The sequence below is a fragment of the Lepisma saccharinum genome, chromosome 14 (genome assembly GCF_977018435.1).
Source record: "Lepisma saccharinum chromosome 14, izLepSacc3.1, whole genome shotgun sequence".
Classification (NCBI taxonomy): Eukaryota; Metazoa; Arthropoda; class Insecta; order Zygentoma; family Lepismatidae; genus Lepisma; species Lepisma saccharinum.
This window is the reverse complement of record NC_139242.1, coordinates 41,046,945-41,070,447: the sequence shown is the minus strand read 5'-3', so window position 1 is coordinate 41,070,447 and position 23,503 is coordinate 41,046,945. Positions and strand designations below refer to the sequence as shown.

The window sequence follows — 23,503 nt, the reverse complement described above, 5'->3', positions numbered from 1 at the left end:
CAAATGCAATCAAATGTTGTGTGTGGTTGTCAGCATTCAGGCGGCAAAACGGTCTTTTTTGAACGACTGTAGCGCCGAAATGATGCACCAACGAGAAAAATGTTACTGAGAAATGTTGTTTGTTTTGATGTCCTCTATACGTTTCCGTGGTCCGTGGGCGCCATTAAAATGACACCCTGTATATTTGTATTTCGTATTTTTATTTTACGTCGCTTTTCGATATCTTCTCTCATCTTCAGGTGAAGAAATTTCTTTTTGTTGGTGGTGGGGATCGAACCTACGAGAAACCTGTGATTTGACTACAAATCAGTTGTTCTAATCAACATGGCGCTCCTCTGTTATTCGAAACGGAGTGTTAGAATAAGTGTAGTTAAAATCACTAGACAATTGATAATGTAGAATTAACATTGCATGCTAATGTAGAACAATTACCAGTAACGGACTATAACTCCTAAGCATACGCAGATCTACATTTATTTCCGGGAGGGCATACTCTTTACTCTAAGCACATAAGATGTAGCCCTGAACATCGTCTTGATGTGTGATTTTTACGCTTTGACCTTCTTCCGACGGGGTGTGATGCAGGAGAACGCCATTCCATGCTTTCGTTTCGTTTCAGGGTCGTACCTCACACACCAGCTCTCATCCTCTGTAGCAATGCATTACTTTCGATATTCAGGATCATTCACCGAACTTTATTGTCAGAGGTTATATATTGGAAATATACAGTGTGTCCAAAAATAATGTTTACACTCTTTGAACTTTATAAACTATTAAAGATGACTTGACTGGACTTTTTGCATTTGAAGCTGCAATGTCTATGTTGAGCATGTGTGAGAGCATGTAGGCGTTCTTTTGTTTTAAGTCCCGTCACAACCTGCCAAGCGGTAGTCATTAGGGCTACAGCCCGATTGCGCACACTTTTCCGGTTTTATCAGTGGTATCTTATAAGCCGTTGACAAACTGTCACAATGTACAGGATTGCGCACAAAGAAATGAGGTGATGTTGTCAGATGTAAAATGTTCTCAAGCAGTTTTCACTTCTGTTGTGTTTGTTTGTGGGTGTGTGTGTGTGTTCTTACACGTGTTTTTGCTGGAAGGGTAGCATTAGATAGGCAAAGAGGATGAACCTGATTGGTGGACTAGAATGTAATGGTCGGTGTATCGCCGTATTTATACCGAAGGTCACGAGCTTCGACTGACAAAAGTGTTTGTTGTGCAGTCATTAACCTAACCTAACCTAACTTTTGAGTTTGAGTAAATTGGTGTGAAAATTGTATCTTGAAAACATTAATCGTGACTTACTGTATTATGTAAATTGGTATGAAAATTGTATCTTGACTTGCTACATTTACTGGCCAAATTATATTTTTTATTTAATCCTTAAGAGATTTACTATTTTATTTCTAATTTCTCTATCTCTCTTTTCTTGTCTAAAGAAAAAAACAGTTTTGCGCAAAGACTTTAAAGCTATCAAAGTGGCAACGTTCGATCAAAATCTGTGCCCAAGACAGATCAGTGAGATTTGTGCGCAATTCTGGATCTAAAGTGTGCGCAATTCGGATGCGGCGGTCATTAGTATACAAAAAATGGCAGAGATGAGACATTTTTCTTTCCGGAAACGTAAGAAGAGTCGAATATTTATCAAGATCTCCTGAATTAACACAGTTAAATTACTACCTGTGGGGTGCCGTGATGAATGCTGTGGACGCCACAAAGCCAGACACACTGAGTGACGTGGGACATGCAATTGAAACAACCTTCCCGCAGAAACCATATCTGCTGTTTATCGATCTGTTCAGATTGCACATAACGTATTACTTACTACCAATGGTGGTCATTTTGAACATCAATAACTTTAAGGTATGTGACACCAAAAAAATTCGTGCTTGCTGTTATTAATTAGCGTTCCTGTTATTGACGTTCAAAGAGTGTAAACACTATTTTTGGACACACTGTAATGTGCAGATTTTTCTAGATATTAAATATCATGTATATACATATCATATTCAAATCAAGACCTTTACGAGGGTTTTTTTTAAGTGAAGTTTGGTCGGATGAAATTATCGGAATTGAACCTTTAAAGTGGAATTTGAACAACTGTACAATGTACCTGACCAGGAATCGAACCCAGGACCCTTTGATTATAAGATGATAGCATTAGTAGATTTTTGTGAAATGGAAGTACGTAGTTCTACGTTCTTTGTACTGACGATGATTACAGAAAGGGATAAGCCTGCGAATTAATTTCCTCAGGCGAAACTTGATTGCCTGGTTTACTTCACTTCGCTTTTATACCACATTTGGTTAATCGCGAAGACAGGCGAGACTTTCACAAACATTTGATCTTAAATGTTCCATCAGTTAATGTTCTCGTCTTGAAAGCAAGAAACCCCGGATTCGATTTCCGGTGTAAATCTAGTTCCGATTGATGAATTTGTGTAGACTTTCTCATTCTTTTATCTCGATTGCCTTTTAATTTTGCCTTAGAATATAGTGTTAGGAAGGTAAAAGAAACAAATGAAGGACTAAAATGAAACGGTCTAACTCAGCATATGCAGATGATGTAAACTTACTAGGGGATGATGTAAATACAATTAAGAATAATGCTAAAATATTTTTAAAAGCAGCTAAAGAGATAGGCTTGGAAGTTAGAAAAGAGAAATCTAAATATGTGCTTACAGGGCAAAATCAAGTATTACGCAATACTCAAAATTTAATTATTGATAACAACTCGTTTGAATCATTTCCCAAATTCAAGTACTTAGGAGTAATACTTACAATTGAAAATTATATTAAAGAGAAAATAAAAAGCAGGCTTAATTTAGGAAATGCGTGTTACTTTTCTCTTCTCGTATAATATCTAAGAAACTAAAAGTTAAAATATATAAAACAGTAATTTTGCCTGTAGTATTATATGGTTACAAAACTTGGTCCCTTACATTGAAAGAGAAACATAAATTAAGAGCATTTGAAAATAAAATCCTTAGAAAAATATTTGGACCTAAAAGAGATGAGGAGGCAGGTGAGTGGAGAAGGTTACATAATTTAAACTACATAATTTGCATTGATGCCCAGATATTATTAGAATAATTAAATCAAGAAGACAGGCGGGCAGGCGATGTGGCACGAATGGGAGAGGATTCTTGTTGGGGAACCTGATGGTAGGAGACCTGTAGGAAAGCCAAGACGAAGATTGAGGGATAACGTTGAGATGGGACCTAAAGGAAATCGGTAAGGATGGAAAGAATTGGATTGATCTTGCTCAGGAGGAGGACAAATGGAAGGCTTGTATTGTTGCAGCCATAAACCTTCAGGTTTTAGAAGGCTAGAATGTTAGTTAGTTTATTCTTGTACTATGTGGAAAATGATTCGTAGAATATTTTTTGTTCGTTGCAATATAATGCTATTTATACATTTCATTATACCTAGTCATCTGCCAATGATCCTGGGTAAATTTAAAAATAAGTATGTCCGTGGGCAAATGCCACTTAGGAATTTGAATCAACACGTAACAACAATGTGCGAGGAGGAATTGGTTCACCCGACAGGCCCGTAGCCAGAATTGATCTCCAGGGGGGAGGGGGGCTCACGGGTTATCAGGGGGAGCTTTGTAAATCAAGTTCATTTTTCAAAAGTTTAACAGTGTTAAATTAAGGTAAATTATGTGTGAAGGAAAAGGGGGTCATTAAGTTACATAAAGTTTAGAAATATCACAAAAATACTACATTTTCTTTATCTTTTAAAATATCACTTGAAGTGCTATCTGGCTGCTACTGAAATCAACCCTTACTACACACTCCATACTACGTTTGATGATACAGATATTTATATCACACAAGAAAAGATGGACAATATTCAATCATAGTGCCTAGCTTACATTCCACCCCCACCCCCCGGCGGAAACAATAAGAGTCCCCTTTGTTCCCAAAACTTAGGAGCTGTTAACCTTTGACGCAGATGTGAGGGAATTTGCATAATGACATAAAAGTCGCAGATTTCTGTATAAACGGGAGGCCGCAACACTGCCAACGAAGGTACAGATAAAGAAGCTCCCCTGTGAAGGAACTTTCTAAAGTCTAGAGAAGAGAATCTCCTAAATATCTGCCGCTACTTACACTTCTTATAAATAAGATGAACGAATGTAATAGCTGCTGTTCATGCTCTGTGAATTTATCCTTCGCCTAAGTTGTGAGCAAAACAATATCTGCTGTCTACATTTTCACTCTTCACTGCAAACAAATTACACAAAATAGTTCTACCTAATGTGAAGGGGGCTGACCTCAGTGCCAGGAGGGCTGAAGGTATTTCCAGAGAGGGCTCAGCCCCCCCCCCCCTGGCCCCTGCCTGGCTACGGGCCTGTCATCCGAAGAGGATAAAGCAAAGAGAAAAGCGCGATAATGCAGAGAAAGCTCATGAGGATATTGTACACAGAGGAAAAGAACCCGTTAATCAATTGACAACCGGAGGCTAACCAATTTAAGTTTCTTCACGTCGGGAAAGAATGACACACTCACGAATAACCAAAATGCCAGAGAGAAGCAACGGGGTGCCGCCGAGGGTAATTACAGGAACCCCAATTATGCGCGTGTAACGAGGTATCGGAAGAAAATTTTCTCGGTACGTACGTCCTTCAGCAGTTCCCTGAGGCGTTCGAGCCGATCGTCCTGACTCCTGGTGGGAAGATAGCGAGCTTCGCTGACCCAGGCGCATACTGCCACGGTGATCAATGCGAGGAGGAGGAGATGTCTTACACTGCACGCCATCCTGTGGGGAGAAAGCAAACCTTGTGAGAATTGAAAGTTTACCACATTCCTATACCGCGTCCGTACTTTTAAGCAGAGTTCTTCGGCTTTTTTTCGGAGTTTTGTTTTAGGCGTTGCCACGTTTCTTCTTGTCAATCTCTACTTAAACAGCAGCTCAAAGAATTGGGTAAGGTTAGCGGAATCCTAACTTCTGGGAGCTAGTAAGTTTTGGGTGTCTTCAGCTGCAAAGTGGCAACGTTTGAGCCGGCCCGAAAAAGGACGAAGTTAACGATAACACCCGAAGAGCTCTGCTTAAAAGCACACATGAAGTATAGTTTCTTTACCATGCTTCGAGATAAATCAACTTTGCAGCCAATGTTTCACAAGCTGTCATACAAGGACGTATTTATAAGGGACTGTAGGGGTTCTGATCCCCCTGAATTAAATTAAATTAAATAAGTAAAATGCATGTTCACTCTTGTGAAATATGAAGTTGATTTATTCCCGGACAGTGCCTGCGAAAATTTATGAGTACCATTTCTAATAATAATATGCATAAACGTAATGATCAGAAACTGTACTTGACAACCTTTTTGATATCCAATAAATAATCAATTTAAAAATTATTTTGACATTAATTTCTTTGGTATGACGTCTGCGTTATACAAATTTTAGTGTTCTTAACTAGGCATAAGGTAATGAATACATGCTGTTATATCTTTATATTTTTCCGTGCTCATATAATAATTATTATTAATATTAATTGCTCTATTGTAATAATATTATTAATAGACATATTAATCTTATTAACCTATTAATTATAAACTTATTATTCTAATTACATTTGAGACACTTGTTGTTGTGCATGCACAAATTGGAAACACTTTTCGTGCAATCAGCTTAATATCTGTCGTTATAGTTATTGGTTCTTTATTTCAAGATCATACATTTGTTTCATATCCGATTCTTACATACTTCCATAGAATTACATTCAAGTTTGTTCTATTCTGTCCATGGCCGCAAACAGAAAGGAACTTTCGGAGGGCGTTCACCCATGCACTATACAGCATGTTTTATGGTACCGAATATAAGTTCATTCTATATATTACACGCACTGGGAGAGAGGGGAGCACAAGGTGCTACGAAGTCAGAGGTCTCAGGTTTAAACTCTTCTCAAGAAGGATTATAACCTTATCCATCAACACAAGGAACTGGGAGGAAATCATGAGAGAATATTCAATCAACTGATTGAATTGGTTTATTTTAATTCGATTTTCTGCAACTTCGCGAAGATGAGGATGAGTGATGATTTGATGAAATTGATGAAGAATACCAATGCCCAGGTCTGGATTTGATACCGGGACCACTGGCGTCATAGCGGCCTGTGATAACCACTCTGCCATGGATTCGCACAAGTTTCAGGAATTTCAAAGGTTTGAAAATCCAAGCTTTATTGTCCCAAGAGATGGTTCTCTTAGCATTTTCTCCATTGTATTTTTGTAATGCTCTGAAGAAGTTGGAAAATAATTACCGATTTTGATTTCTGAACATGGTAGAAGTTTCAGGGGAGGTGGGGATGAAGTGAATCCCAATCAACTCCTTTAAATATGCTGCAGTAGTTAGCTATCTCCAATTCGAATTTTAGTGAGAACTAAGCATTTCATTGTAGATGCAAGCTTGTGAGGACCTGAACAAGTGTTGTAGTTCCCAGAAACATTGAAAAAACAAGGACTGGACTCTGTGCGTTGACCAAGCATGGAAATGTTCTCTCAACAGGCCTTGGTCTTTAAAACGCTACAACGCAAACGAGTTTCATTAATAATGTATTAGCGGTTCATTATCGAATTCTTCGTTTCTTTTTTTGTAATTACTTCACAACAATAGATCTTCCGTAGTTGTTTTTGCTTCGTACTGTTATCCCTCCTCTACTTTCTGACCGAGGCGCGATACCAAGGGAGACGGTTATATCATATTGGGTAGTACAGAAAGGTTACCCCATTCGAAGTGTATAATTAATTAGCGCCGTGCCTGAATGCAATGCAAAACGGTAGATTATTCAACAGAGAAAGCGAGGACGCCGGTTCCACGTGATCCCTGGAACACAAAGGACCTTCATTATTTTTCTCCAGCAAAGCCCGGCCGACAACACTGAATCACATCTGCTCACCTAACAATGGGATCGCATTCAAATCAACTCTTCTCCGACGTGCAGGACGAGAAGAGTTTGGAGAAAAACCGATGGGGCCTGCAAGAGTTAAATCCCTTGTTCAAACGAGAAAAATCGGCGGGCTAGGTGTCTCTGGGGGCGATGGGGTACTGTTCCATTTAATTTTTATTCGTTCGTTTGTTTTCCTTGGATAGGGAAAAGTTCCGAATGTGATTTGGAAGGTATCGACACACACATGTTAACTTACATGCTTATTTGAATGTGTCCCATCCAATATACAAGTGCTTGGCACACTGGGACTTAGGGGGGAACTCAGGGCAGACGTAACATTAAATGTAAAAAAAAAATTATACTCATTTATTCATTCATTGTTTTCTGCCCAGAGGCAGGTCTTTCCTTGCAACCTCTATGTTGTTCGATGTTGAGCCCTTCGCCCTGTAGTAACATAGCACCCAAATTTAAAACTAAAAAAACTAATAGAATTCTGGTACAAACCTTTAATAACCACAGTACATTCAAATACTTTACGAATATTAAATACATGTTATTATTTTTTTAAAAAATACTTTGTATAACAAACTATGCAAATTGCATCTGCTTTTTGAGTAGGATTGAACGGAGTATTCTGTAGAAAGTCAGTTTTATGATGCACACAATTCACAAGATAGTACCTCTTTATCGTCATCACTGTCTATAACAGCACACGAATTGTGTGATCACTTTTTACATAGAACACACGCGACACCCAGCCTTCCGTCGAAGTAAAGTACAAGTCTCCACAGTAAAGACATGCCTGTCTTCCCGATCAACATTATCACTTGACTCTCTCTTCTAATAGAGACTTCTTCTTCATCAACTTCTTTCCGATTGTTCTATATTTTGGTTCTTTTTCTTCTTTTCCTGTTTTTATGCGTGCCATACTCTAATCAGTTCCTAACCCCATTTCGTGTGCTTCCACAAGAACAACTCTATCACTCTGAGATTTTGTCATTGTGTTTGTTAACTTACATATTTATTTTTCAATTCTCGGAGAGCAAAATATATTCATTCAGAATGCATTCTCACTCGTAATGATCACCTGCCAAAAATGCATTGGCAGTCTTGTGTTGGTATCGTTGATTGCATGCGAGCAAGCTACGGAGAAGCTGATAGAAAACGTGTAGCAAGAAAAGTTAAATGTTCTCCAGTCTCTATGGGCGAAAATGATTATTCAATACATCTGCAACTTTAGTTTCTGGATATGCTGACAAGCCCGAAACCACGCACGGCGTTCGCACTCAGACATCCTGTCCAAAACGAATGTTTCTCCCTTTTTAATCCTCTCGAAAAGAAATCTGCCGTCAATGCGGGATGCTTTTAAATTCCATGCGTCAGAAAGGAGGCAAAGCTTTTGTGAATCACTGAAAAAAATTGTGTACGATCGTTCCACAGAAGCGTCCAAAAGAAGGGGGGGGGGGGGGTAATCGGAGTTTTCTCTCTCGTTTTACGGTTAAAGTGTGTCGCGCTGGCCTTTGAGAAGATGCGTGTCGAGTTACACGTCTGGCTACATTCGTTGTTCTCCGTGCATTTCACCTTTCGCCCCTTGCTGTTTGGTGATGGGGGTTTCTACAGCCTTGCGGTTTCATCGCCGCTGTCAAACATTAGTGGAAGTGGCGCTTGAAAGCCCCTTGGTTCTCTATCCCCCGTTCCGTAGTCTGGCGTTTGACTTCTGGATAGAACCCCTCCTGGGGGAGAAAAACATTTAACTCGTAATTGAAAAATGTAATCCCAACGAGTAGGGACGTTATCGAGACGAAACTTTTCAGTGGTTAGTAAAGTATTCTCGTGAGTGATATATATGGTGCATCTGAAGAGTTTCAGCTTCGTGGTAAATATGGCGTGTGGTTGTTTCTCGGGTGAGGAATTTTTTTTATTATTTTTTTTTAAAAAAAAGTGAAAGATGATTCGTTGTACCTTAGTACCTCGTAAACAACCACAATAGATCTTTATGTACAGTCACTGACAATAAAAACGGGACACCTATATGATGAAATACTGGCTTCCCTGCAAGATGTTATGTGTGTTGCCTAACTCTACGGCGTTATGTGGCTTTTAACACACACATAACGCCTTGCAGGGAAGCCAGTATTTGGATGTAGGTGTCCCGTTTTTATTGCTTCATAAACTTCTTCTCCCTGCCTTATTACCATTAATCAAATAATTTTCAATCTCCCTTTACAAACTCACACATAAACTCACCAAACAACAATACAACTCGTGAACACGTCTACACAACGTCACATCTACTCATTCAACTCCTAAAACTTTCAAAACAAATCTATATATATAAAAATGTATGTATGTACGTATGTTTGTTCCGGCATAACTCTCGAACGCCTGGAACGATTTCAACCAAACTTGGTACACACATCACTTGCAATCTGTAAAGAAATACTTACTGTGTGGTTAAGACACCCCTGGCACCCGTAGGGTTGGGGGTGGGAAGGGAGTTACATGTAAAAATAATTGAAAACGACCGATATTAGTGTGGAATCCATTGTTTTCGGAGTCGCTAAGATCAATAGTGACACTCCCAACGTCGTTCAACTTCCAAGTTCATTTTACATTATAGTTAGAATTCATTATTTTTCTGTCTAATAGAAGATTGGGATAAATAAATACCCGGGCGACGCCGGGCAATCAGCTAGTATCATATAAGAAAACGTTGTAAGCCGGCCTTGTTCTGGACTACCGAACAACCCCGGTACCAGATCCTGCGGATTACACTGTAACTTGCAGGAATGTATTATATGTATTCTTTGATCCAAATAAAGTCACGAGGAAATGAAAACGGGGCAACCAATATTCCGTGGAAAAGACGTTCTGGTCTTTTTAGGTACCAGAACATAAGCGCATAACCTCGAATGTATGCAGCTGGAGGCTGGCATCTTCCGGGGGTTCCCCCTTTTCTTACGTACGTATTCCATTTTTATTGGCTGTGACTGTACACTTTGCAACTTATTATTATTTGCTCATAAGAAGGAGCAGCCAATTCTAAGAGCGATCCCACAAACTAAACGAAAAACGTTACGATGAAAGATTCGTTTAAGTTACAAACTATAAACCAGCATAAATAAAGAAAAAGCATTAGGTGGATTAAAAATGCTACAGATTATTCACGATACACACAGCGAATATTCTTATTTCCCACGATCTGTGATGAAAATGTGGTCGAAAAGGGACAGGTAGTTGATTAGACAAGATCGCAGATTCAAATTCCACCTTCTCCTTTTTGGGGGGGGGGGGCAGAGGAGGTACACACATCTTGGATATTTACTAAGTGCGGTGTGTAGTAATAAACGAGTTTCCCCGATAGTGTAGTAGTAAGGCCGTCGTCTTGTATGCTCTCCGATGGCGTAGTGATAACGTCGTACCTTGTAATCAAGGTGTTCCTGCCTCGATATCCGATTGGGGGACATGGTTTGGTTTGATTGATTGATTGAGTTGGTGTTTTAAGTCCACTTTATGCACAGTAAGGCTAATCGGGACTGAACCTACAGTTTAAAGTGGGATCCGAACCACTACGTCCCTCCACCGGGTATCGAACCTGGGGCCCTTTAATAACAAGGCGACGACGCTTACCACTGCGCCATGGAGGAGGCGTGACATCGTTTCGATCCCACTTTAAACTATAGGCCAAGTCTCGGTTAGCTTATTTGTGAATCACGCGGACAAAAAAAGACATCGCCGTCTTGCAATCAAGTGGTGCTTGGTTCGATATCCTGTAGTAGCCCATTGCACAGTGCTTCGTATCCCACTTTTAACTGAAGGTAAATTCTCGATTTGTGTATCTGAACATGAAGTGAACTATAAGAATTTTGACTTTGTGTGATATATATAATACTATACTATATAACAAGTACTTATTGTTAAACAGAATGTTTCGGGTTACTAAAATTGTTAATATATTGTTTTGTGTACTTCACTGCACCACACATTTATCATATTAACAAAAGATTAGATCTAACAATAATTACCATCACAAACTTTGTTACTTTAATGTATTAAACTATACCGAACTCAAGATTTACACAATATATTTGATTCTGAGCATTTCACTTGGAATCTGATTGTCTAATACCATTCAAATTGCTCGAGGAAACGCAGGAACTCAACTTTTCCTTCCACGTCGTGAACTGTAGGCAAGGCAACGAAAGTTTCCCAGCACCACGGATACATTTTAGTCCAACTTCTATTATTGTCGGTGCTTGAAGTTGGTGGAGCATGTTTGCTCGAGCCTTGGGGATACCTTGGGGAATACCCCTGGTCCATAGGTTCAACATACCAACAATGGAACGGATGATAGAATGCTTTGCGTAATTGTTCCTGGCTGGGAGATATCATTGCTCCGCAATCCCATACTTATAACAAACGTTGTTGTACATATTCCGATAGTGACTTCAATGGCAGTGAATGCATTAATGAATTTTTAAAATTAAAGTTAGTTACTGTGGAGTTGTAACATTTTTGATTGTTTTCACTTCAATCATTTCTCTGAAATTGGAACTCTCTGTTTATCTGTTAATTCTTCTCCCCCTCTTCCTCTCCTCTCTCTTTGTATGTCTCTGTGGAGAAACCTGTATAAATTCCTATTAGCGAATCAGATGCCGCGACAAAATTTGTTTTAAATCTATGGTTAAATAGGATAATCGGAACGGAACCTGCAGTTTAACACTATACAATATGTTTACTGCTCATTATCACTGTGGAATGAGTTTTCACCGGGTACAGAAGCTGGAAACCCTTGATTACGAGGATTCCTCCAGCTTTTCTGACTTAGAAATTCCATATATCGAAATGAAATGTGTGATATTTATTTTACAACTTACTTTGGGTACCGGATTTAAGTAACATATTCATGTATGCGATAAGTTGACTCAACGTTATACATACTATAATGAATTATTCTTGAACATTAAACATTATCGTAAGTTTTTTTGTGTGTGACTTGACTGCACGCCTAAAATGTTCACCAGAATTCAACACTTAGTTTTTATGTCTGAGAAAGTTACCGCAAAGATATTGAAGACAACATCAAATTGAATTGTAATAAATGAAGTAGTCAATGTTCAAGTGTAACTTTTCAACAGAAGATTACTCTTTGGTTTCTCTGTTCCATTAAATCAATTCCACATAATCAATCCAAGTCAACCGAAGGTCACGTCTAAATGCGCGATTCTCGGTTTATATACACCTCTTCTCGTTCTCGTCTCTCGTTGTTAGATGTTGTAGCATTTTTAAGAAAGATCTTACACTTACATTTACACAATAGAAGAACTACAACCAACCCAACACGTGGCTGATTTTCAACTTCCGTGATTTCAAACACGTGAACAACAAGCAAACAAGTGTTGTAAGCGAGTGTGCACTGTCGCTTACTGCATGCTGCGGACTAGATTGCTCTTTCATTTGACGCTTTCGAACTGCATTAGGACGCCAAGGGTCCCGGGTTCGAATCCCGGTCGGGCTTGGTTGTTTGTGAATGTCCATTCATCAGTTTCATCACTCATCCCCATCTTCGCAAATTAGCCAAGAGGCACAAAACGCGAAGTAAAATAAACTAATTCAATCAATCAATCAATCGAACTGCATTAGGTGACGTCAATTCCGTCATAACCATACTTCAAGCCTGCTTTTGAACCTTTCGGAGACACAGTTTGTCACCTCACAAATGTTCATTAACTTATACATAGCATTCCCTGACATTCGCTACGAGACTCGGCGGCAAGCGGTCCGGCGTCAGCGCTTGTCTTTCCCGGTGCACTGGGTCCGCGACAGTCGCTAGAGTCGGTTATTAAAATTACAGTTTTCATATTGTGTACTAATCTTGACTACATAAGGTGTTGAAAATGATGTCCCTCTGCTGCAACACATTCCTTGCATCTCCGAAGGAAATTGGCATTTACACGTGCAAGTTCGTCTACTGTAATTCTCCCGTCTTCTCGTACAATGCAAAACGTCGTCGCACTTCTCCACAATTCCTCTTTCCGAAGTGACACTCGACAAGATAAATCCTTTGTTGTAATGTAAACTTTTGTGGTGCCATATTAAGCCACAATCTTCAACACACGGACACGACACGACACAACACAACTTCCGAGGGAGGATTATACTGGCGTCAGTCTGCAACGCCAACAGAAAGGGAAAGAGAACGAAGGAAGGGAGAGCGAGAAAAACAGACTGTAGCGTGCGACTGTCGCGGACCCCGTTCACCGGGAAAGACAATCGCTGACGCGGGCTGCTTGCCGCCGAGTCTCGTAGCGAATGTCAGGGAATGCTCTGTATAAGTTAATGAACATTTGTGAGGTGACAAACTGTGTCTCCGAAAGGTCCAAAAGCAGGCTTGAAGTATGGTTATGACGGAATTGACGTCTGGCCTACTGACGTAGACGCCAGTAAGGGAATCGACTTTCGTTAGGCGTTTTTCTGTTTGATGTTTCTACCCTCTTCAATTAAACAATGTGTTGGTATTTTTTTTTTTTGCAGATTTACGTACATAACAGGGGCCTGCCCTATGATATAGTGGTAACGTTGTAGCCCTGTTATCAAAGGGTCCCGGGTTTGATACGCTGTAGAGGCACATAGTGTCTCAAATCTCACTTTAAATTGTGGTTTCAGTTACGGTTAGCCGATCTGTGCATAAAACAGGCTTAAAGAAAAACTCGAACTCTCACCAACTCTGATTACCACATGCTTTGTAGTACACTCAATACGAGATGAGGTTGACGCAGGGTACCCTCTTATTGGCAAGCTAACATCATCTGACAAACGCCATGTTTAATACAATTTTAAAAATAATTTCCTTTCTCCCTTCTCGTAGACACTGCTTAACGTAATGGAAACACTTCGCCAGAAATGGGTTTGGGACACGGACAATTATCACCGCCCACCGGATCTCATCATGGTGCTTGTAACAAAATTAAGGACTCAAGTGCACTTCTTTCCAGACAAAGCCAGATCAAAAAGGAATAGGGTTTCAAAGAAAGGGAACTTTAATTAGAGTTTTAACTTTGTTTTGTCCTCAGAATGATATTCAGTTAGAGGATTTTTACTCTGGAACCTTCAGAAGTGCTGGTATTTCTGCAGAAAAAAAATTGCTCCACAAGTACAAAAAGTAATATATCAAGGCCGCAATGCTCTAAACACAACAATATTTATGGTGTGATCTATAAGTACTTTAGGAGTAAGGAGTATTGCTAATGATATAATGATATTAAAAAGAAAATATAAAGCAGACTTATTTCAGGAAATGCGTGTTGCATTTCTCTTCATAAACTTTTTTTTATCTTCTCGTATGATATATAAGAAACTAAAGTTGAACACAGTAACATTGCCTGTAGTATTTATGGATATGACACTTGGTCCCTTACGTTAATTCGTTAATTATTAAGAGTATTTGAAAATAAAATTCTTATATAAATATTTAAAACTAAAAGGAATTCTAACAATGAAGGTAGTCCTCTGTTACGTCAAAACACGATGTTGGTTGTTGTTTTATTATGATTGATTTGGTGTTTTAAGCCAACTTTATGGACAGTAAGGCTAATCGGGAGTGAACCTACAGTTTAAAGTGGGATCCAAAGCACTATATGCTTTCACCGGGTATCGAAGCCGGGACCCCTTGATTACAAGGCGACGACGCAACCACTGCGTCGAGGAGGCCCCGCTTGTGAATCGGACAAATCGGACAATCTGATGGTTGTTCATAACGTTGTTTGATTTCATGTGCAACTTGCAGTCCTTTTATAAGACTAACTCTCTAGCCTTCTTAAACACGAAGGTTCATGGCTGCAGCAACACAGGCCTTCCATCTTTCCCTATCTTGAGCAAGATCTATATACTCTTTTCCATCCCTACCGATTTCCCTTAGGTCCATCTCAACGTTGTCCCTCCATCTTCGTCTTGGCCTTCCTACAGGTCTCTTACCATCAGGTTTCCCAACAAGAATCCTGTAAAATTCCTCTTTGTTCTTTTATAAGGGTATGGTCTGACGGCGCAGTGTGTTGTTTACATGTGCACAAACTCTTTCACAACATGGATTCGTCCAAACTTGCCCAGCGAGCAGTTATTCAATTTTTCAAGGCAGAAGGTGTTAGTGGAGCCGAAATTTAACGTCGTATGAAGAATGTGTATGGGAATGCGTGTGTGTCACGCAGCAGTGTTCGGATGGTGTGGTGAATTTCGTGACGGACGTGTGCTCACGGAGAACACGCCTAGACCTGGTCAAACACATTTAGCCATCACCGAGGAATCATTTGCAGCCGTAAACAACTTTGTAAGGCAGAATAGCCGAATTACCACCAGAGAGATTTCAGAAACATTGGCATTGAGCAAGGCAACTGTTCACACCATTCTCCTCGACCATCCTCCCTACATCCCTGATCTATCGCCCTGCGACTACCACATCTTCGGTCTACCGAAAAAAAAACATCTGAAGGGGCCGCCGATTCGCCAACGATGCTGAGGTCCGTAACGCCGTTGAAGATTGGTTCCACAGTCAACCACGGACGTTCTTCGCTCGGGGTATCGATACCCTTGTGACGCGCTGGGACACTTGCTTGAACAGACAAGGTGACTATATGTCACCTATGGATCACTTTTACTTCCTGTACGTTCATATATTCCAACCAATAAATCATTACAGAAAAAAAACAGGAGTCTCACTTTCATTTGGGCAACCCTTATATGTCTTTAATAAATCGACGACTCATCACTACGTATACGCTTCTTGCCATAATATTCGCGGCGAAGGATGCATAACAGTCTTTTAACCGCAACAGCTTGTTTTTGTTAAGGAGGAATTACAACTACTTGCAATGGATGCGCTGTAATAACCAACATGTTGACGCATCTCTTGATCTCCTTGTTGCAAATCCCCTAAACTCGATCTTACATCTTACATATATTAAATTAAGGCGTCTTGTAACACTGGGAGAGGTCTTGAACTAATTCCCAGATACAAGGAGCAGAGAATTCACGCACGACCAGCTAGCAACGGATCCCCCGCAAAGCATTGTGGGAAACTAGCAGCGCCACCTCCACCTTTGTTCTACCGGCATTGTAAGAGCTGTTCGGTGTCCTAATCGGCCTCTAAGTACAAGACGGAACTTCTCCCGTTGAAAGCAGAAAGAGGGGAAAGATGCTAACAGCCTATCATCGCTAATTATCCTTGAGATCCTGAAATGGTTTAGCTCCTTTGTGGGTTACAAACGGGCGCGTCTACTCCCGAGACAGAAATTGGTCTGTTTGCAATTCCTCGAGACACTTCAAGGCGACAATTGGAATGTTGTCTCTCTGTGTCACTAATCCTTGGTAGATTTACACGACCATTCTAGCTCTCTCTCTATCTCTCTCTCTGTCTCTCTTTTCTCTCAATCTCCTTGACTCACCCCCTTTCCATTTCCCACATCTTCAACCCCTCTGTTAAAGGGAAAAGCATAGGATCTTGTCGCTTTGGGTCCAGCTTTAAAAACGCACCAAGATCTCGTTACAGCGAATGTGGTTTAAAATAAATGGACACTCCAATAGTACGAATTCCATATAATGAATGATCCCATAAATGATGCTGATAAAAATATATTTAAAACATATCCTTTCAATCCTTTGATTCATTAATTTGGTTTATTTTACTTCATTTTTCTGCCACTTTTGGCTAATCGCGAAGATTGGGTGAGCGATGATATGATGAAATTGATTAAGTGACACTCGCAAAGAACACCCATGGTAGACCGAAATTCGAACTCGTGACCCCTGGCTTCGTAGTGAGCTGTGCTAACGTTCTTTAATTGAAAAACAATTTGCAATTATATTGTTATTTCTCTTTTGTATAATCCGTAAAGAACAGAGAAAAATGCTGTTATGCAAACTATAATGAATATTGATGTTCTTTTGTCTTGTTGCTGTGGAGATTTTGAAGATGTTGAATACCGTTTAGTCCCCCACCATGGCCCTGCGTCTAAGGCGTCATACTTTAGGCTTCGGCTACGGAACGTGCGCAGGTTCGAGGCGCCTGAGGAAAGCTAAGAACTTTTCTCCAGAGATTTCGGCCTGTGTATGGGACCGGTGGCCACCCACCTTCGTGAGGTAATAAGGAAGCTACGAATGAGTAGCTTAGCCCGGTCACAAAAAACCTACAGCAACGACTGGGGTTTCTTCATGCTGACCAGGTGTCACCCCGTAACTGGTTGAATGATCTCCCACCTCGGTAGGTGAGAGAGAGGTCGGCAGTCGGTATGTATGCCCCGGACCTCAAGAGCTGTTGCGCCACGGATTATTATTAATTATTGTAATACATATGATAAATTTAGAGCAAATTCAGTGTGATTCTTGCTGTGTTATTTCTACTATTACCAGAGGAAAAGGTCTAAATATGCCCCCCTTTTTTTACTTTGTCATTTTCGGAGGAAACATTAATATATCAAGCACCTGCCTTTAAAATGCATATCTATGAAATATATACTTAAATGTAAGAGCATGCTAAAGTATAGAAGGTCTCCCTTTTTTTAAAAAAAAAATGCAATTTCCAAAAATATGTTAAAATGATGTATTTCAAAATTGTGGGCTAAATATGAGCTACTAGTGGCAATATCACAAAAAGCAATTAAGATTTAAAAAAAACAGTCATTTATCGATAAAACATTATAAAATTCATATTTATGAATATTCTGTTGTTTTGAAAATCAAGCGGAATGGGAAAAATCGAAATTAAGAACAACATCCAAATATTTGTTGAAAATGTGATCTCAGCATTAGACCTCATGTCATAGTCCATATTTAGACCATCACGCTCTATTTCTTCTTCAATTTATTTTCGCTCTCTGTGGTACATATTTCACAAACAAATCATGGCATTATAAAAGGCCACATTTGTTTTATGTACCGCTAATATCATAACCTATACAAAGCAGATGAGAATTCAGAAAACGTTGAGTTAAAACATACCTGCAAAAAGTTTTCGGAGGTCGCAATTCTATAACAGCGTCCAAGACCGAAACTAACCACCACTTTCTCTTGCGAATTGTCGCGGCAACCTTTGTCCTTGACAGATAACCAGTTCCAATAGCCTCTGCCAGGCTGCAGCACCCGGGAGCGCTGATAACTCCAAAACCCATATTTAGACCTTCTCCTCTAGTGATTTTTTTATGTTACAAAATATCTCTTTATTTTTTTGTGTCTAGTTTTTCCAAGTTTGACGTGCATATTAGAGCCCCCTGAATCGTTGGGCCTTGCGGTTGGTGGGGGGGGGGTGCCCGTATTGACCCCTCCCCGCCACGTAGGATTGGTTCTTCTTTCATTCCATGATCTTCTCACCTAGTCACGGTTCAACCAGCCGTGAAAGTAAGCAAAGTTAATTAAAATTTCCCAAGCAAGAAAATCAATTCAAACAATCGATAAATTGGTCAGTAGAGTTGAATTCTTTCGTTCCATGTCCATCATTGCTCACTTTTTTTAAAAAAAAATGTTTTTAGTGCTGATATTTGTAAGCAAACCCTGCTTTTCTGCAACTTTTGACTAATCGCGACGATGAAGATGAATGATGATTAAATGTAATTTAAGGAACACTCACAAAGGGTTGATACTCATCTCCTCACCTTCCTTGTCTACACTTGCTTCGGTGTTAATTCATTTATAGGGCTGTAAGGGCAAACCCTTTCCGAACACACCGAAATGTAAACCTCACTCCCACGTTAGCAAACTAACGAGGCTCTGGCGCCTGGACCTGTAGCCAGAACCCTATGTAGTACTTTTGTGTTTATGCGATTGTCCCTTCATCTATTTCATCATATCACCATTCATCCTCATCTTCGCAATTAGCCAAAACGCGATGGCTGAAACGCGATGCAAAATAAATCAAATCGTTCGGAACAAGTCTTATTTTGATTTCTCTGTTATTTCTCTTTGATTCCAATGTAAGCAATTAATAAAAAAACCGAGATCGCATTCTGTCTTCTATCTTCGGAAGTAATCTTGTCATTTGATCGACAGCTTCCCATTAAAACTGCATTTGGAGGACGCTGGTGGGAGACCAGTGATTGATCTTCCAGTCTTCTCGTCGGAAAATAAATATTTCCGCTCTTTCTCTCTGATTCAAACATTTAGATTAGTTTTACTCGTCCTTCTTCGAACCCAAAATAAATAAAATTATCATCAAACCAGAAACGAAAAAGTAAAAATGAAAGAAACTTTATAAACCGTGTATCACCAACAGTACGGCACACACATAGTTTGGCATAATTAGAATTCTTTAACCCGAAGAACTCAATTGAAGAAAGTGCTGATTGCCCGGCGGGTTTTTATTTATCCCAATCTTCTATTAGTCAGGAAAATAATGAATTCTAATTATAGTGTAAAATTAATTTGGAGTTGAACGGCATTAGGAGTGTCACTATTCATCTTAGCGACCCCGAAAACTATGGATTCCGCACTAAAATCGGTCGTTTTCGATTATTTTTACATGTCACCCCTTCCCACCTCCATCACTAGGGGTGCCAGGGGTGTCTTACCCTCACAGTAGTTCTTTCCATGTTGCAAGTGATGTGTATACCAAGTTTGATAGAAATCGCTCCAGGCATTCGAGAGTTACGGCGGAACAAACACACACACATACATTCATTTTATATATTAGAATACCGGCTGTTTCATAAATAAAAGAGGGGATTGCAAGAATTTATTCGATGTAAAGTATTGAACTTATGTTTATGATATCAGTCCAGAACGAACAAGGAACTGTTTTTTTTTACTCCTACAAATGTTGAATATGTCACCATGGGTGATACGGCACATAGTCTAGTTTTCTACCACACTCGTATCAACGCGATGATACTCTCCGTTAGGGGCTGCTATATCACGCGGCATCGGTGAGTCGAATACACTATCTTTGATGAGACCCCACAAAAAGATGTCGCACGGTGTAAGGTCCGGTGATCTTAGGGACCGAAACATTGCACAAAACACTATCAGTGATGTGAGTGATATCGGTGATTTGAGTGTCGCCCAGCGGCAGGTATATGAACTCTCAGCTTAACAAAACATACACGCACAGTAGTGTGCGTTCCTCGATCGTCCTGGACTGGTTTCATTAATGTAAGTTCAATAGTTTACTTGCAATAATTTTTTTGTAACCGTTCAATTATTTATGAAACACCCGGTATAATGCCAATGTCTTTGCCATTGATGTGTGGAGCGTAAGGGGGGGACCTTCCGGTAAAGCATCCAAAAGTCAATTTCACTTCCCCTCAGTACTCTCCGACAGCTACTTCTTCTTGTAGGCCACGGAAGCTCTGGCGCCTGGATCTGTGGAGCGTGCTGAGTGCCTCTTTACAGCATCAGCTTTAAACTAGGGTATGGAGATTTTCATCTCTTGTTAAGTAACGAATGAATTAATTTGTTTTAAAATTTGAGTGGGGAAGTTTTTAATAGACATTTTCTATTTCCTGTTAGGGGCCTGTTCTTCATTTCGTTTTAGTTGAGGGGTTTATCCCCGTATTGTGTGACGAGCAGAAACATGTGCTGACATGTCCATAATATCAAAATCAACCAACCAACCAACAAGTGATGTGTGTGCGGACAGAAAGTTAGATTGAGTTTGATGTGGAGTGCCAACTTTACCAGTGCAACAGTCTTTTTGAGTGACTTGTTTTTGCACATTATACCTTCTATTTGTATTACTCTTATTTCACGTAGTTTCTGCCACTTTAAGCTAGTCTGCCAGACAGAAATTTAAATATGTGGAAGCCCAACATTCGTGAGGTCCCTTACAGACAGCTGATATGTCGACTGTAACGTTAGTTATAAGTAGGAAGCGGAAGTTGATGACCTAAAAATATATAGGTATATGACCTATAGAATGTCCTAAAAACTGGGAAAAAATGACGTAAAAAATGCAAAAAATGACCATTAAATTTGTTAGTTTCAGGTTAAAAATTGAAATGAAAATTAAATTGAACATAATGCAGTCTTGCTTTCAAAAAAATGCACCAAATTATACCACATGCACATTCAATTAAAATATGCAACAGGGTCTGGCCAGGGTATTTCCAGCCTCTTCTTATCTGATCTTAGATCTGAGTTTGCCCCTAGACGGGCACCTGTTGGTTTCCCCCGACACAACAAAAAATGACACCAGTTCAGTTTTATTTTGATCGTAAATTGCAATCCTGCGAGATATATATTTCACCTTGGTGAATAGACTCGAGAATATTACCAAAATGAAAGAAGTGACAAAATATGACGAGACAATACACCGAATATTGCGAAAAATGACGGGAAAATGCCGAAAATCTGGAAAAATGACCTAAAACCTGACAATTGGCAAAAAATGCAAAAACAAAATGCACTTTAAAATTACCTTTTTTGGGTTCTAGACGAAGTGTAATATTGTGTATATTTAATGGGCATCGTGTCCGAGATGTCAGAAAAAAGATGACATTTTCATCAACTTCCGCTCCCTAGTTATAAGTGTTAAGCCAAGTAAAGTGAGATTGTTGGTTACCGTATTTCAAATAACTTTTTTTTTACCTTTCGCTGCCCTTTTCAACGCAGTATTTTCAACCTTTGGGGATGGACGCCCTTGATCATGGTCTTTTGAAGTACCCCTTAAATCCGTGCCTGCCAATCACGACCATGAGGATGAATTGTGATTAGATGAAATTGATGACAGCATGGATGTTCGGAAATTACGTACATATTTCATAGCTACATCTAATTTCATTTGAGTCACTGTAATTTATCTTACTTTGTGTTTTAAGTCCACTTTATGCACTGTAAGGCTAATCGGGACTGGACCTACAGTTTAAAGTGGGACCCGAACCACTATGTGCCTCCACTGGGTATCGAACCCGGGACCCTCTGATCACAAGGCGACGACGCTACCACTGCGCCATCGGGGAGGCCCTTATATTAATTATTATAAGAACATTATAACTTCAAGTTGAAGGAGTGTTTTCTGAAAGATCAGCACTATTAAGAGGGAACTTATGCTCGATTTGCTCCCCCGCAAGAAAGTACCTTGCTTGCCCCTCCTGCTGACGTTCATGACAGTATACTCACAAAAGATTGATTGATTTGGTTGGTTTACTTCTGTTTTCTGCAACTTATGGTTAATCACGAAGATGAGGATGAGTGGTGAAATGATGAACGGAGACTCAATAAGAGCACCTATGCGAGCCTGGGATTCAAACCCGGGACCGCTGGCGTCGTAGCGCTACATTTACAATGGAAAAGCTGTATCCAGGACAGGATTATAACCCGTAATCTTGAGTAACGGGATCTCGTATGAATTACCAAACATCTTAGATCACGGATGGACCTTCTAAATCGCTTCATCGTAGACGTTTGTATTCGAGACTGGTTCTTTCTTGACGGAACTGAAGTATTTTGTGAAGAAATCATTGTTCCCCAAAGCCTTTCGCAATCTCCAATACTATCAGAGCCCAGCACTCGACCTACATGATTCATATCGAGATTCTCCTGAGATCGCGCCGTTGCAGAAGTAGGGACGGGGATGGAACACGCTATCCCTTGAGTTTTGTGCACAATTCCATCCAGACGAATCCCTCCAAGAGAAAGATAAACCTTGCAAAATTCATAGTTTCCGTGCGGGAAGAGGTGCAATTCTGTATGCAGAAGTTGTAGAGGTCAGGAGAGAAAGATATAGAAAAATGTCCACCGCTGGGAATCACAATGGACGAGGATGCTTTTTATCTCCAGACAAACGAGATAAACTTCCGTGATGAAGTTTGATGAGTCTCCATCGCCTGGCCAACGGCGGAGGATGAATGATGAAGCTCCGTTGTCTCCGGCATCTTCCTGCGACGACCACTCCCTTGAGAGCCTCATCCGCCTGAGCACCGTCTCGCCTGTAATTTTTTCTCCAGCGATGTCCCCGCTTCGTACAATTACGGCCAGGCTTGCACGTCCTGCATCAGGTGCGCGGTGGGTCACCGTGCTGGCTCAGCCGTTTCCTTATCCAAACGGAAGCATTAGTTTTTTCCCTTCCCGATCCTAAAATCCCATTCTTTTCCGTAGCGTGACGTTGAGGTTCGTTCCAGGAATAGGGAAAGAGAAAATCGGCGAATCCTCACACACAGTATGAGGACTTATTGTATACAATTTACTTTTTGGAAGACCGGAAACACTTCAACATTTGTCCTGGTGGAAAATTCCAGTCACTTCTCGAGAATCACAAATCAAATTATATGTATGGAGCCATTCCATTGGGACACGCGGTCTAAATTTTTGATATCAAAGTAACTATTCTACTGATAGTCAAAGCAACATTTTTCTCACAGTTTCTGTGCAATGAATTATGAAACTAGACACTGCTGATCAAGCATAACTACCCTTGGAATATTTTCCCAGATTGATAGCTGTAAGTGAACAATTTTGTGTCAGGGTGGACAGATAAAAAACGGCCTCTTTACTTAATTAGAAATGTATTTTAATTTCTGTGAATTTTCAAATTATTAAAAATAAATTATTTAAGACAGAGAAGGTATTTGATCTTTTAATATTCTAGTGGAGGTGAAGGGGAAAGGTAACAGTAAAGGAGATG

General features: G+C 40.0%; 1 protein-coding gene across 1 annotated transcript in view; it reads right to left on the bottom strand.

Annotated features, from left to right (window-relative positions):
• The window catches only part of Proc (Proctolin), a 169,953-nt gene that overhangs the window by 61,491 nt on the left and 84,959 nt on the right, over nt 1-23,503 (bottom strand). The window contains exon 2 of the mRNA XM_083134902.1: nt 4,629-4,767. Within this exon, the coding sequence (XP_082991028.1) occupies nt 4,629-4,766 (138 nt within the window). The 5' untranslated portion in view covers nt 4,767. The remainder of the gene's footprint in view (nt 1-4,628; nt 4,768-23,503) is intronic.